The 13215-nt window shown below is 35.0% G+C and overlaps 1 protein-coding gene across 1 annotated transcript; it reads left to right on the top strand.

Moving 5' to 3' along the window:
* Nucleotides 1–2083: 2083 nt before the first annotated feature.
* LOC141696004 (zinc finger protein GAI-ASSOCIATED FACTOR 1-like) lies at nucleotides 2084–2910 on the top strand. The gene is made up of 2 exons (XM_074500205.1): nucleotides 2084–2134; nucleotides 2572–2910. The coding sequence occupies exons 1-2, from the start codon at nucleotides 2084–2086 to the stop codon at nucleotides 2908–2910; spliced, it is 390 nt and encodes a 129-aa protein (XP_074356306.1).
* The last annotated feature ends 10305 nt before the right edge of the window (nucleotides 2911–13215 follow it).

Raw genomic sequence — 13215 nt, 5'->3', positions numbered from 1 at the left:
TTGTTCACACCATGTTTTAACAATGTTCAATTTCTCCTCTCTGAAACTCTATTACATTGACATGTTTCAGGAGAAGTGTATTATGGTACAATACAACACTTCTTTAAGAAATTCTTTAATTCAAGGATAAGAACACACACATCACTATGTATTAGTTTTAATCATTCGGTAATTCGTTCAGCTTGTCCAGCGAAATGAGTTTTAATGATTTTTCCAATGAGACGAGGATCGTGTTCTTTGTGTGATTCACATCAAATATTTCCAAGTATAAATCATCTATTACTCAGAAATGTGTTACACATTATTATGGCTTAAAGAACAGTGCCAAAGGTGATGGATTTGAGTCATTTTAGAACATATCAATTATTACCTAATTAGGGCTGTAAACGAACCGAGCTGTTCTTTAAGCTCATCCGGTTCGTTCGTGTTCGAGTTCGATAAGCTCGTCTTATAAGCTTCTCGAACTTGAGTTTGAACAACATTTATTGTCCGATAATCTTAAAGAACCGAACTACACTTTTAAGATGTTCCACTCGAATTCGGTTTGTGTTTGGTTCGAGTTTGGTTCTTTGGTTAAGCTCGAGTTCGCTTAAAAAGTTTGTACATTTATAATATTATATGTTTAAATATATTTTATAAATATTTAAAATAAAAATTTTATTGATGGAAAAATATTTAATTAATAGTTTGATACAATTTTTTACTTAAAATAATATTTAAAAATATTTTTTTAAAAAAAATAAATATAATGCTCACGAATAGTTCGTGTTCCTTCGTATTTTATTCGGTTCAATATGTTTGCGAACAGTTAGTGTTTGGTTCTTTTTGAATGAGGGAAACTCTGCTTACATCATACCATCAGTACACCCTTTTACGAGATATACGGGTACCTTCGGTTTGGTTTATGTTTATATATACATGAAATCTATTTAAAATTATATATATACACCTAAATGATTAACATAAATGCTAATAGTGATGTCATGTGTGATATAAGTGTGAGCAGGATCTCATTAACTGTTGTTTTTCCTTTTGACCTGGTCGACTAGGTTTTCTTAGACAAGATTAGTTGTTTATTTATTGTATATGATAGTTATATTACTCCCATTCTCTAGTTATATATTTAGTGTAATGTCAACTTAATGTACTAAACTAAAAAATTAATAATAGAATTAACTTTTATTATTGTATATTTGTTCAAAAAATATTATTATTAAATTCTATTAACTTGTTAAATGAATTTGAAAAACAATTGAATAATAAATTCTATTATTTGTTTTACTTCTTTCTTCTAATTGAATTTTATATACATGCATATAATTTGTAAGGTTCACTAGAGTACCTTTAAAAAAACAAGAAACCTTAGACATTCTAAATACATTTTAGATTATTTTAAAAATAAATATTTATTATTTAATATTATTATGAGATTCAAAAACAGATTCTTAATATTAAAGAGATTATAATATTTTTTCAGTATTTTTTTTAAATTTTCTAATTGATTGTTGTTTGTAATTAAATTCAAAAAAGATTTTATACTATTTTTATAATATTTTCTTCATATTTTCAAACAAATTTCTTATTTTGATAATGAAAAAAATATTTATACCTCTTCTTAATTTAAAATTAATTTTTATTATTTCTCTTACCCTATAGTATACACATGTATAGGTCAAGAATGACGTCACGTCAAGAAAGCATTACGTGTATAACCATCATGCATACACACATGTATAAGTCAAGAATTATGGTATATTTGTTATTTAAACATATTTATGTAGTTTTACGGTACAAGAATCAAAGATATCTAAAAAGTTATATGACATAAAAAATTAGGTGGAATCAATAAAATAAATGACAGAGAATAAGAGAATTTCTAATAATAAGTCAGTGTGCCCTAGCATATGGCCAAAATAAGGGCATAATCCATAAAAATGCAAATAACAAATATTTATTCACAGTACCCTACAAATATACTATAAATTTAAAAGAGGAGGCACAAAAATGTGGACACACGAGGTTTTGTGTATTATTCTGCTAGAACTACACAAATAAATTTTAGTTCTCAAGAAACACCTAAAAAATGGCGGGGTCTTTATCTGAAACTTTATCTGGTTTGAAAGAAGAGGAGCTTGTGACCAACCAGAAGCAAGAACTTCAGCATTAGCCTGGAGAAGGAGCTAGTTCTGTTGTGGCCTTGAGGGCTGTATTGGTTAAGGAAGAACTTAATGTCCAGAAACCCATATACTATGTTAGCAAGATTCTGCATGGAGCTGAGTTGAATTATTCAACTATTGAGAAGTTTGCTTTAGCCTTAGTGATGACCTCAAGGAAGTTGCGCCCCTACTTCCAGGCTCATAAAATTGAAGTGTTAACAAATCAGCCCTTGAGAAATATTATTCACAGTCCCAAAGCTAGCGAAAGGCTGATTAAGTAGGAAACAGAATTGGGAGAATTCGATATCAAATACAAGCCACGAACGGCAATAAAAGCCCAAGCATTGGCTGACTTCATGGTGTAATATGTTTATTTTTTGTATGTTTTTGACAGATCCAGATGCTGAAATTGTAGCATTGTCACCCAAAACTTTGTTTTAAAAGGGAGCAGAACCTCCAGCTCCACAGAAGAAGGCACAATTTACCCTCCAAGCTTAAACAAAACACAGGCCATGAAATCAGGAAGAAGGTTTACATGTGCCCTGAAAGTGGTCGTGTTCTTCACAATCCGTCAAGGGCTCTTGGGGATCTTACTGCATTAAAAAAACATTTCTGCAGAAAACATGGTGAAAAGAAGTTTAGCTGCAATAAATGGAACAAGAAGTATGCTGTTCTTTGTGACTTGAAGGCCCATGATAAGATTTGTGGTACCAAAAAGTATAAATGTGAATGTGGAATTAACTTCTCCAGGTGATCATGATTACACCAACTCTATCTTTGAAATTTATCAATTACAAGTGAATTTTATTATAGCACTTTTATAGCTTTTTTGTTTTGATGCTATCTTCCTATTTTTTATTGTAAATTAAATAATATTTTTTTGAAAAGAAAACAATTTTAAATAATTTATATATGTATAAATATAATGAACATCAAATTTTTTTACTAGCATAATAGATACATATACATTCATATGTTTATACCTATGATATTTCTTTTTTACATTTTATTAACCAAAATACAACTATTAATAATTTTAATATGATTACATATTATGTTACATTCTGAGTACATGACAAATTCACTTATAGTTTTCTTGTCATGTTTCATTATATATTGATCCTGCTCAACCACCACCTTGCATTAGTGTTGATGGAAAATACTCACAAAGGTTAAAACATAAGTTAAAACATATATAAACAATGGGCATACTTGGTGCAGGCCTGAATAGAACTCCTTACAATCCTCCCACACTAACTGGAGGAAATTCCAACAATGGGGCCTTTATGAACAGTATAGGGATATATTTGCTTATTGGAGTGAAGTTTAATAGTTTTGAGGGAGCTTTAGGAAAAGGAGTGAGTGGTGGTGGAAGAGGGGGAGTAAGTAGCTTTCAAAAGATGTACAACAATTTTGACACCGGAAGAAATGGATAAAGATAGAGTTGGGTTAAACACTCGCGACTCTAAGGAATCCACCCTAGAGATAAGAGCAATCTCGCCACCTAAAGGAACCCAACCTAAGGGATAAGAGTACAAAGATCATTTTCTTTTTAACACAAAGAAATATTTGATTGTGTATTATATCATCAGAATGATCTTTACATATTTGGGGAAAGTCTTTATATAGACTTGGCCAGAAACATCCCTCTTGCCATGGGTAGATGAAAAGTAATTAAAATAAATGAAGATCTTTGACCTTCTAGACTTGGGAAACTTAAAGATTAAAATTAATATCATTCTTAGGGACTTGATAATACATGAACTAGTCCAGGAACTGCTAAGAACACAAGGAAATATCCCAAATGCAAGAACTTAGATCAAACATGTACCATTTTGGACAGCTTGACCACCTCTGACTAAAAATGGGATAACTTTATGTAGGAAATATATTATTTTAATCCGTAAAATTTGCTGAGAACTAGATTCCGATACCTTTCTAATGATATATAATTATGCACCGACAACCTTCCACATTAAAGCGTTCTTTACGAAGATGAATCCATACTAGATCACCCCTTTTGAAAACAGCTGGCTTTCTGAACTTGTTCGCTTGCTCTTATATTTCTCATTCTGTTTTACTATTTTTAATCTGACCTGCTCATGTAGTTTCTTGATGTGTTGAGCTCTATCAGCCGTGTCCCCATTGAAATTATTACTAGCTGGTAGTGTTGAGCTAAGTCTGTTAAGCACATAATTGAATAGGTATATACCGAATTAAAAACATTCAAAGAAAAAATTAAATTTTCAAAAATCTTTATCACGACATACATACACGAAATTGCAGAATTTAGGTTCATACATGGCCTCAGCTGTAAATGAACCGAACTCGGACGAAGTCAGACGAACTTTTAACGAACTCGGACAAAATCTTAATGAACCGAATATTGTTCGATAATCTTGTCGGACAAAATTTCTTGTCCAAACTGAAGTTCGGTAATATTCGAATGAAGAGGCTATTTTCTGAAAAACCCATGGCTTGCATGTGAACATTTGTAAATATGAAATATTTCCATATAAAAATATTATACACAATACCGAATAGTGACTATTTGTAGTCACTTTTATCCCACATAAAAATACTTTTGATATCTTCAACTCAATCATGTTTAAGAAAACTCGTAAAACTTCTACTTTATAAATCAAATGACTTCTTGTTAAAAAAGATAAGACATTCGATCTACCAAAAATGATTAGTACCAAGACAAGACAAGACTTCCTATTAATAATTTTTCAACCCCACTCTCTCTCTTCTCTGATATCTCCTCCATAGAGATGCGGTAGAGAATATCTCTCTCTGTTGATCTGTCTCCCTCCAATGTCTTCCCGATCTCTCTCTCCCTCCTCTCTCTCTCATTTATCTCTCTATAATCGTAATTTCTGATGCAGTAACCTATGGAGATGCGGTTTGAGGATCTCACTATGGTCCTCATCGTTTTAACCTGCAGTGGAGGAACGTACGGAGAAGTAGTTTAAGAAAATTTTGTCTCTCCCATTATCTATATATAAACATATAACATTTATAGACGTATTGTGTCTCAAATAGGTTATAGTAACTATATTTAGCATTTTAAAATTTGTTCAATTATATATGATTAATTACATTATATAAATATATATGTATTGTGGATTATTTATTTTTTTTAATATAGCACATAATCATAAATTATGTTATTTATCTTGTGATTTTTTTCAATGAATTCAAAGTATAGAACTTTTATACATTTAATTATCAATATTTAAATAAAAAACACTAGAGGTCAACTGATAAAAGCGGTTCACTCATTATTAAATTAGGGTAAAAACCTATTTAATATACAACCTCCAAAAATCAAAGGTCCATATGTTAGCTTTATATATTTAAGTATAAATAAATTATTGAAGTTGAATAAGTTTTCAACTATCTATCTTTAGCTAACTTTTATGTGCTTACATATAAAAAAATTATTGAAGTTGAATAAGTTTGTTAATGTTTTATGAAAAATTTATCCACATGTAAGTTATGATAAAATAATATCAAAACTGAAAATATTATATTCATATCTAAACTCTAAAGTGAACATAAAAAATATTTATCTAGTTTCATATAAATAAATTAAATGCAGGCCTTATAGGTAATCAATATATTTTATCTACGTAGATGACATGTTATATAAAATAAATATGTGGGTATTAATTTTATTAAATATTTAATATATTCATTTAATTTGTTAGGTTACCCATTGGAGTAAATAAATTAAATGCATGTTGTTTTGTATATATATATATATATATATATATATATATATATATATATATATATATTGCAGATACCTAAAAGACTTATCAGACCTTGGCATAACAGATTCACAGCCCCTTCCGGTCCCGACTCCTCTGAGGTAGTTTGTATCAGACCATGAGGAGTTGTTGTAATAAGTTAGAGTGTCAGGGTTGTGGAATAAGTTTGTTGTAGTTTTGTAACCTAAATAATACTTGAACCTGGATCGGATATTGGTTTTGGGGTCGTGTTGGTATAATAATGTTAAATTTGTAGTTTATATTTGTGGTTTGTAATGATTTGGTGACGTAGGATCTTGACCCCGGGGTTGAGACCGTCGCAGTTGGTATCAGAGCTACAGGTTCAAGTCCCTGATTTAGGTTAAGTATTGAGTCATAAAGGTATAGGATTTGTGTCCTAAGATGTGAGTCAGCAACTAATTTAGGGGAGCAAACTTAAGAATCATTCGAGGGTTCCGAAGGCGTTGTCCTGGAATCTATTGATGTTTTGGTAGAACTACCTTAACCTTATTGTGTTTATCCTGTATATTTATATTGTTGACAGTGGCCAATGGTGATATCAAGTTCTCCATCTCGGGAGAACAGATATGACTCAAACAGTTCAGACTCGGAGAGGACCTTAGATGTTGTAGATGAGGAGAGTCATTCGCCTCCCCCGCCTGTGTCTCAGTTTCTTCCGAGGGATATTCCTGGACCTAGTGCCCATCCTCGTTGGGTACAGAGATCTGTATCATCTGTTAGGGATTTTCCACCGGGTTATGGACCCAGCTCTTACTTCTCTAGACCTCCAGTCCCTCCATCTGCTCCTATAGGTACTTCCTCCCTGATTACATATCATGTTCACCAGGCGGTGAAGCGATCTTTTATCAGAGAGCAGAGCCTGGAGCTGGCCGCGCATCTTGACCGAGTCCCAGTTGGACCCTTCCAAGGCATCCCTGTCCCCTCACTTGATATCCAGGCCAGAGTGAGGTCTTTGACTCAGATTGCTGTTGAGCAAGCTAGGTCTATTGACCCTTTTATTAGCTCTGAGTTTAGGGTTATTCAGTACCAGGATCTGGTTAATTGGTTGGTGTTCGAGTTGGGCTCGATCGGTGGTAGTGGCAATGGCAGTGGTTAGAGCGGAGTTGCAGCAGGAATAGGCAGAGCTCAGAGTTGGTTCCTCAGGAGTTTTGTAGTTATTTTATAAGTACATTATGTTGTTGTAGCATGTATTAGGCGGAGGCTGTTATGACAGCCAATTTTGCTGTCAACTCAGCTTTATTATCAGCGTTGTATTGTAGGTGTTTAGTTGGATATTTGCACTATTGTTGTATTGTAGTTCCTTTATATAAAAGTTGTTGTTTGGTTTTTATAATACTTTTGCACTGTTAATATTGTTGTTACTGATATTGTTATATTTATTGCCGATTTTGTTAAATTTAGCTATGCACCGTTGGTGGACCAAAAGTAAATAAAAATGGGAATATTTATTGTGGCAGCATTCTCCTGATGCATAAAAATTTTGCTACCCAGGGGCACAATTTGCATATTAAACTTTTTGTTGTGTTTTAGGAGAATGTCGTCTAAGAAGAATATCACGTCCAATTCCTATAGTAGAGACTCTGTTGGGGGCCCAGCCATGGGTGAATTGCTAGATTTGCTGCGCCAACAGTCTAATTAGATGGTTCAGCAATAAGAACAATTCTAGCAGCAACATCAATTTCTGGAACAGCAGCAACAACAACAGCAATTCATACAATAACAGCACCAACAAATCCCACAACAACAACTACAGCTTTAGCAATAACACCAGAAAAGAGAGTCGAACCAAACAGTTAGTTTTAAAACTTTCTAGTCTGTCAAACGCCCAGAGTTTAAGGGCGAAGTAGACCCGGTAGCCACCAAATTTTGGTTTAAGGAAATGGAGAAGGCTTTTACCCTCATTCAAGTAAGTGATGATTTTTATATTAATTATGCGAGCTATTTTCTTAAGGGTGAAGCAAATTATTGGTGGGAATCCACCCGTACCTTGGAAGAAGAGGGTCATGTTTCTTGGACCAGGTTTACGGAGTTGTTCTTGGAGAAGTACTTTCCAGATTGTCTATTGAGTCAGTTGGAAGTTGAGTTTTTGGAATTAAAACAAGGTGAAAAGAATGTGTCAGAATATGAGGCCAAGTTCAAGGAATTTGTCTGATTAGCTCCAGGATATGTGAGTATGGAGATTCAGAAAGCATGAAGGTTCCAACAAGGATTGAAGCCTGAAGTTCATAGTGGAGTTGTGGAATTGCAACTCAAGACATACCCTTCCGTAGTTCAGGCCGCCCTAATAATTGAAAGTGATCAGAAGTTGGATATTAAGGAAAAGGGTGACAAAAAGAGAAAGTTTGAAGACGTTATTGACAAGACGGGCCAAGAAGAATTCAGTCATAAGTTCCTGAAGCGGTTTGGCCGAAATAGGAACAAGTGATTCAGAAGACAAGGTTTTCCCCAGGTAAGGCCAAGTGTCCCCTCAGTTGCTTCTAACCCAACCCAGTCAATCAAGCCAATAGTGGAATGTAAGTTGTGTGGCAAGAGGCATAGTGGCCAAAGCAGAAGGAACGTACAATATTTCAAATATGATCAAAAGGGCCATTGCGCATCGGAGTGCAGTTCAGGAAATCCCGGAGTTATATGCTTCAAGTGTGGTAAGGTTGGACATATTTCCAGAAGCTGTAAGGTCGTTACTCAGGGTAGCGTAGGAGGTAGTGCATCCCAAGGACCGGCAACCAGCAAATCAAGAGCCAGAACCTTCAAGATGACCAGAAGATCAAACGCTTAGGACTCGGATGTAGTTGCAGGTACGCTTTTTCTTAATTCCGTACCTGTTAAAGTTTTGTTTGATTCAGGAGCGTCTAAGTCCTTTATATCAAAATAATGTATGAATAAAATAGATTTAATGTTGGAAGACTTAGCTAAACCCTTGACCATAGAAGTGGCCAATAAGGATAGAGTTTCAGTAAGCCAATTTTTTCCTAAGTGTCAACTAGAAATCCACGGGCATTCTTTTTCAGTGGACCTTATACCCTTCGAGTTAGGAGAGTTTAATGTGATTCTAGGAATGGATTGGTTATCCCACCATAAGTCAAATATTGATTTTAAGAAAAAGAAGGTTGTGAGGTATACAAAAAATAATGCCAAGATAAGTTATCAAGGACAAAAGTAGGAAAAGAAATTTCTCTCGATACTGAAAGCAAGGAAATTGTTGAGACAAGGATGCGAAGCCTACTTAGCCCATATTGTAGACACTGAGAAAGAGGCACCTAATCTGGACGAGATTCTAATATTTAGGGAATTTTCAAATGTTTTTCCAGATGAGCTGCCAGGTTTGCCACCAGATCGGGAGATCGAGTTTTCTATTGATCTAATTCCTGGAGCAGAACCAATTTTAAAGGCTCCCTATCGTATGGACCCAGTGGATATGAAAGAGCTAGCTACGCAACTTCAGGAACTTCTGGATAAGGGAGTAGTTAGGCCAAGTGTACCCCTTTGGTGCACCAGTGTTATCTGTGAAACTGAAAGACAGAAGCATGAGATTTTGTATTGATTATCGGGAATTAAATAAGTTAACCATCAATAACAAGTATCCCCAACCCAGGATGGATGACTTGTTTGACCAGCTTAAAGGAGCGTGCTATTTCTCAAAGATTGATTTAAGATCGGGCTATCATCAGCTGAAGATCAAGCCTAAGGACATACCAAAGACTTCATTCAGAACCAAATATGGACATTATAAATTCTTGGTAATGTCATGTGGATTGACCAATGCACCAGAAGCTTTCATGGATTTAATGGACCGGGTATATAAGAAGTACCTGGATAAGTTTATTATTGTATTTATTGATGACATCATCATTTACTCAAAGCCTAAAGAAGATCGTGCGGAACTTCTGAGGACTGCTCTGTGAAGGCTAAGAGAAAGCAGTTGTACGCTATATTTTCAAAATATGAATTTTGGTTGGATGAAGTTCAGTTTTTGGGTCATATAGTGGGTAAGGATGGTTCAAAGTGGATCCTGTGAAGATTGAAGCTGTATCCAGATGGGAACAACCAAAGACCCCGACAGAAGTTAGACATTTTCTTGGGTTAGCAGGTTATTACCGAAGATTTGTAAAGGACTTTGCCAAGATTGCAACTCCATTGACAAAGCTGACCGGGAAGAATGAAAAGTTTGTTTGGACTGAGCAATGTGATGAGAGTTTCCAGGAGTTAAAGAAGAGATTAGTTACCGCACCAGTGCTAACATTCCAGATGAAATGGGAAATTTTGTGATCTGCAGTGATGATTCTTCAAAAGTTTTAGGTTGTGTGTTAATGCAGCATGATAAAGTTATTGCATATGCGTCCAGACAATTAAAACCCCATGAGAAGAAGTATCCAGTACATGATTTGGAATTAACAACAATAGTGTTCGCATTGAAGCTGTGGATACATTACTTGTACGGAGAAAAGTGCGAGATCTATTCGGACCATAAAAGTTTAAAGTACATATTGTTAGGGCGAAATCACGCGCTAATATTCACGCAAGTATACGCGTTCGCAAGTAATATAGAATACTTTCTAGTTCGTTCCCTCAGAGACTCAGACTAAATTATTGTCTAATTAAACTCACTCACCAATGTATGATTACTTCTCAATGTTAAGATAATAACACTTAAAATTGTTGATTAAATATTAACTATAATTAACTACTTAATTAACCACTTAACTAACACTTTAATTTATCAATAATAAAACACTCATGAGATCATAACTTCATTATTACTTCCTTCTATAGCCATTGTTATTACCCTTAGCATGTGACAGTGATGATATTAATCGAATAACACGAAACTGATAAAAGCCAACTTTCATTGTACTAATACCATTCTACCAAGCATCCACAATTAAGATAGAAGTTGAATAGTCATCAATTATGTTGAGTTCCTATATGTCTACAGAAATTGACAACACAACGATTTAAGCACAAGTTATTCTTTTTTGATTACATAGGGCAAATAAAACTGTTAGAGTTACCCACTAATCATGCACAACGTACATGAACCTATGCTAGCATGGCAAGTTCTAAATCTCAAGATCCACCGTCGCTTCACAAGAGATTAACACCCTATCTTATATGTTCGCGACGCACATAAGATAAATACGCACAACCAATACTAGATATCATGCAATCATCACACACTAAAGTATTAAATAATTAACTAAAGAATTCCATAATAAATCCGTTGCAACCCCATGATCACGATTAGCCCATAATAGAACTTATCGCCATCATGGGTTCATATGAAATCATGATAAACAAACACAAGAAAATAATAACTAAACTAATTATATTAAAACAGAGTACGTCACAAGAGTAAATAGGTCAAAGCAAGAAAACTAGCATCCAACGTTACAACGAAACAAGAATCACAAGAAAATATGCTTCCTCTTCGTTGCGGTGTGCTAAATCGGTCTTCTTCCTTATCTCCTTCGCTTCTTGCGTAAAACACGATGTAAAACATAATCCCCTTAATACTCTCTGTGAAAACGTCTCAAATCTACCTATATAATAGTCCCATAAAACTCAGATTACATAGAAGTTGGAAGCCAAACAGAAGTAGAAGTCTAAAATAATTTATCTTTTTCCCCGACCCTGCGCGGCCGCTCAGCATAGCTGCGCGGGCGCGCAGGTTGCTGCGCGGCCGCTCAGCATTGCTGCGCGGGCGCGCAGGCCTCTACTGGAAAAAATCCAGGTTTGCTCCTTTTCTTCGCCGTAATCTGCCCATTCCTTTCCTCTCGCAATGGTGAACACATGCCAAGGCTTATTCTTGATGATTCCTCCCCCGAAATGCAACTAATACCCTGAAATTCATAAACACTAGAAAAACGCATCAAATACATAAAATACTTGATTTCAAGACACCAATTTAAGCCATTTTAAGACGTTCTAAGTGGTATAAAATGCCACTTATCATACCCTCAAACTTAAATCGATGCTTGTCCTCAAGCGTCACAGACTCAAAAACAAATAAAAATATGCATGAATGTAATCTATATGAAAATGCAATGATCCCCCTTACTACAATTAACCAACCAAATTGTCACATCTCAACGAATGCAGTTAGACAACTAAAGATCAATAAACTCATGCAAACGGACATACAGCCAGAAACGTGGTGTGTGCAAATGCTTAACAGATATGCTTAGGAACTAGACCAATTACTATGACTAGACTATCCTCAAGGCAATCCTACGATTATACAAAGAATAAAAATTCTAGGCACAAAGTGATATACAACACTACAAGAACTCTGGAGCTTACTACGGAATCGTGCTTTTTATTTACAACTCAAATGCTTATTTGACCGTGCAATGAGTGAGGTCCACAAAAGACTTATACAATGATATCCATGTAACGAGCGTTAGGTTAGCGGATCCCAGACTCTAAAAGCCTTAGGTCGCTAGGCACAAAGTCCCCTAAGAACTTAATAACTCGAATACCAAAGAGCCCACTCTTGATCAATTATGCCAATTTTTTTTTTTTAATAACTTCTGAGCAAGTGCGTTTCGCTCCATCTTGCTCAACCCTAGACTACTCGCAACATATGCGAGCCGGCTACTAGCCATTTGACGCCTAGCCACAACTAGCAACAACTTCCATATTTTTTTTCTCCAAAATTTTTCTTTTTCATGTCTTTATCACTAAGAACCTATAATCGAATTCTAAGCATAATAAGTAGATTGACCTTGAAAACAACCAAATCATAACAACAATCTAGCCCTTACGCATTCTTTAAGACTTAGTGGACTTACAATTATTTCTAGCATGCATATCAACCTACACAACTTAATATCACTTTAATGCTATCACTACACTCGCATCAATATCACAATTCAGTCGATAACTTATTGCAAAAGGGATCATGGTAAATGCATGAGCTACATGACATTCATAAAAAAAACTAAATGGCATAAATTATGCAACTATATGAACTAAACTATCATGAATATGCAACTAAATGACACACACACAATATTCCTTAACTACCACCCCCAAACTAAAAATCTTCACTGTCCTCAGTGAAAGTAGTAGAAAGGAACACAGGGTATACCTACTCGGAGTCATCATCATCATCACCCTCAGTGGGTGGAGTATCAGGCGGTGGGTATGCAGAGTCCTCACCAAAAACTGGCCACTGGATATCAGCTCCAAGGCCTCGAAAAGCAGTTCCTAACGCAAGGGTGAGCTCCTGAGCAAACCTGCTCTGCGTCTCATACATGGCATCC

This window comes from Apium graveolens, chromosome 2 (assembly GCF_009905375.1).
Source record: "Apium graveolens cultivar Ventura chromosome 2, ASM990537v1, whole genome shotgun sequence".
NCBI classification, from domain to species: domain Eukaryota; kingdom Viridiplantae; phylum Streptophyta; class Magnoliopsida; order Apiales; family Apiaceae; genus Apium; species Apium graveolens.
The sequence above is the reverse complement of the archived record's forward strand: the minus strand, read 5'-3'. Positions and strand labels throughout refer to the sequence as shown.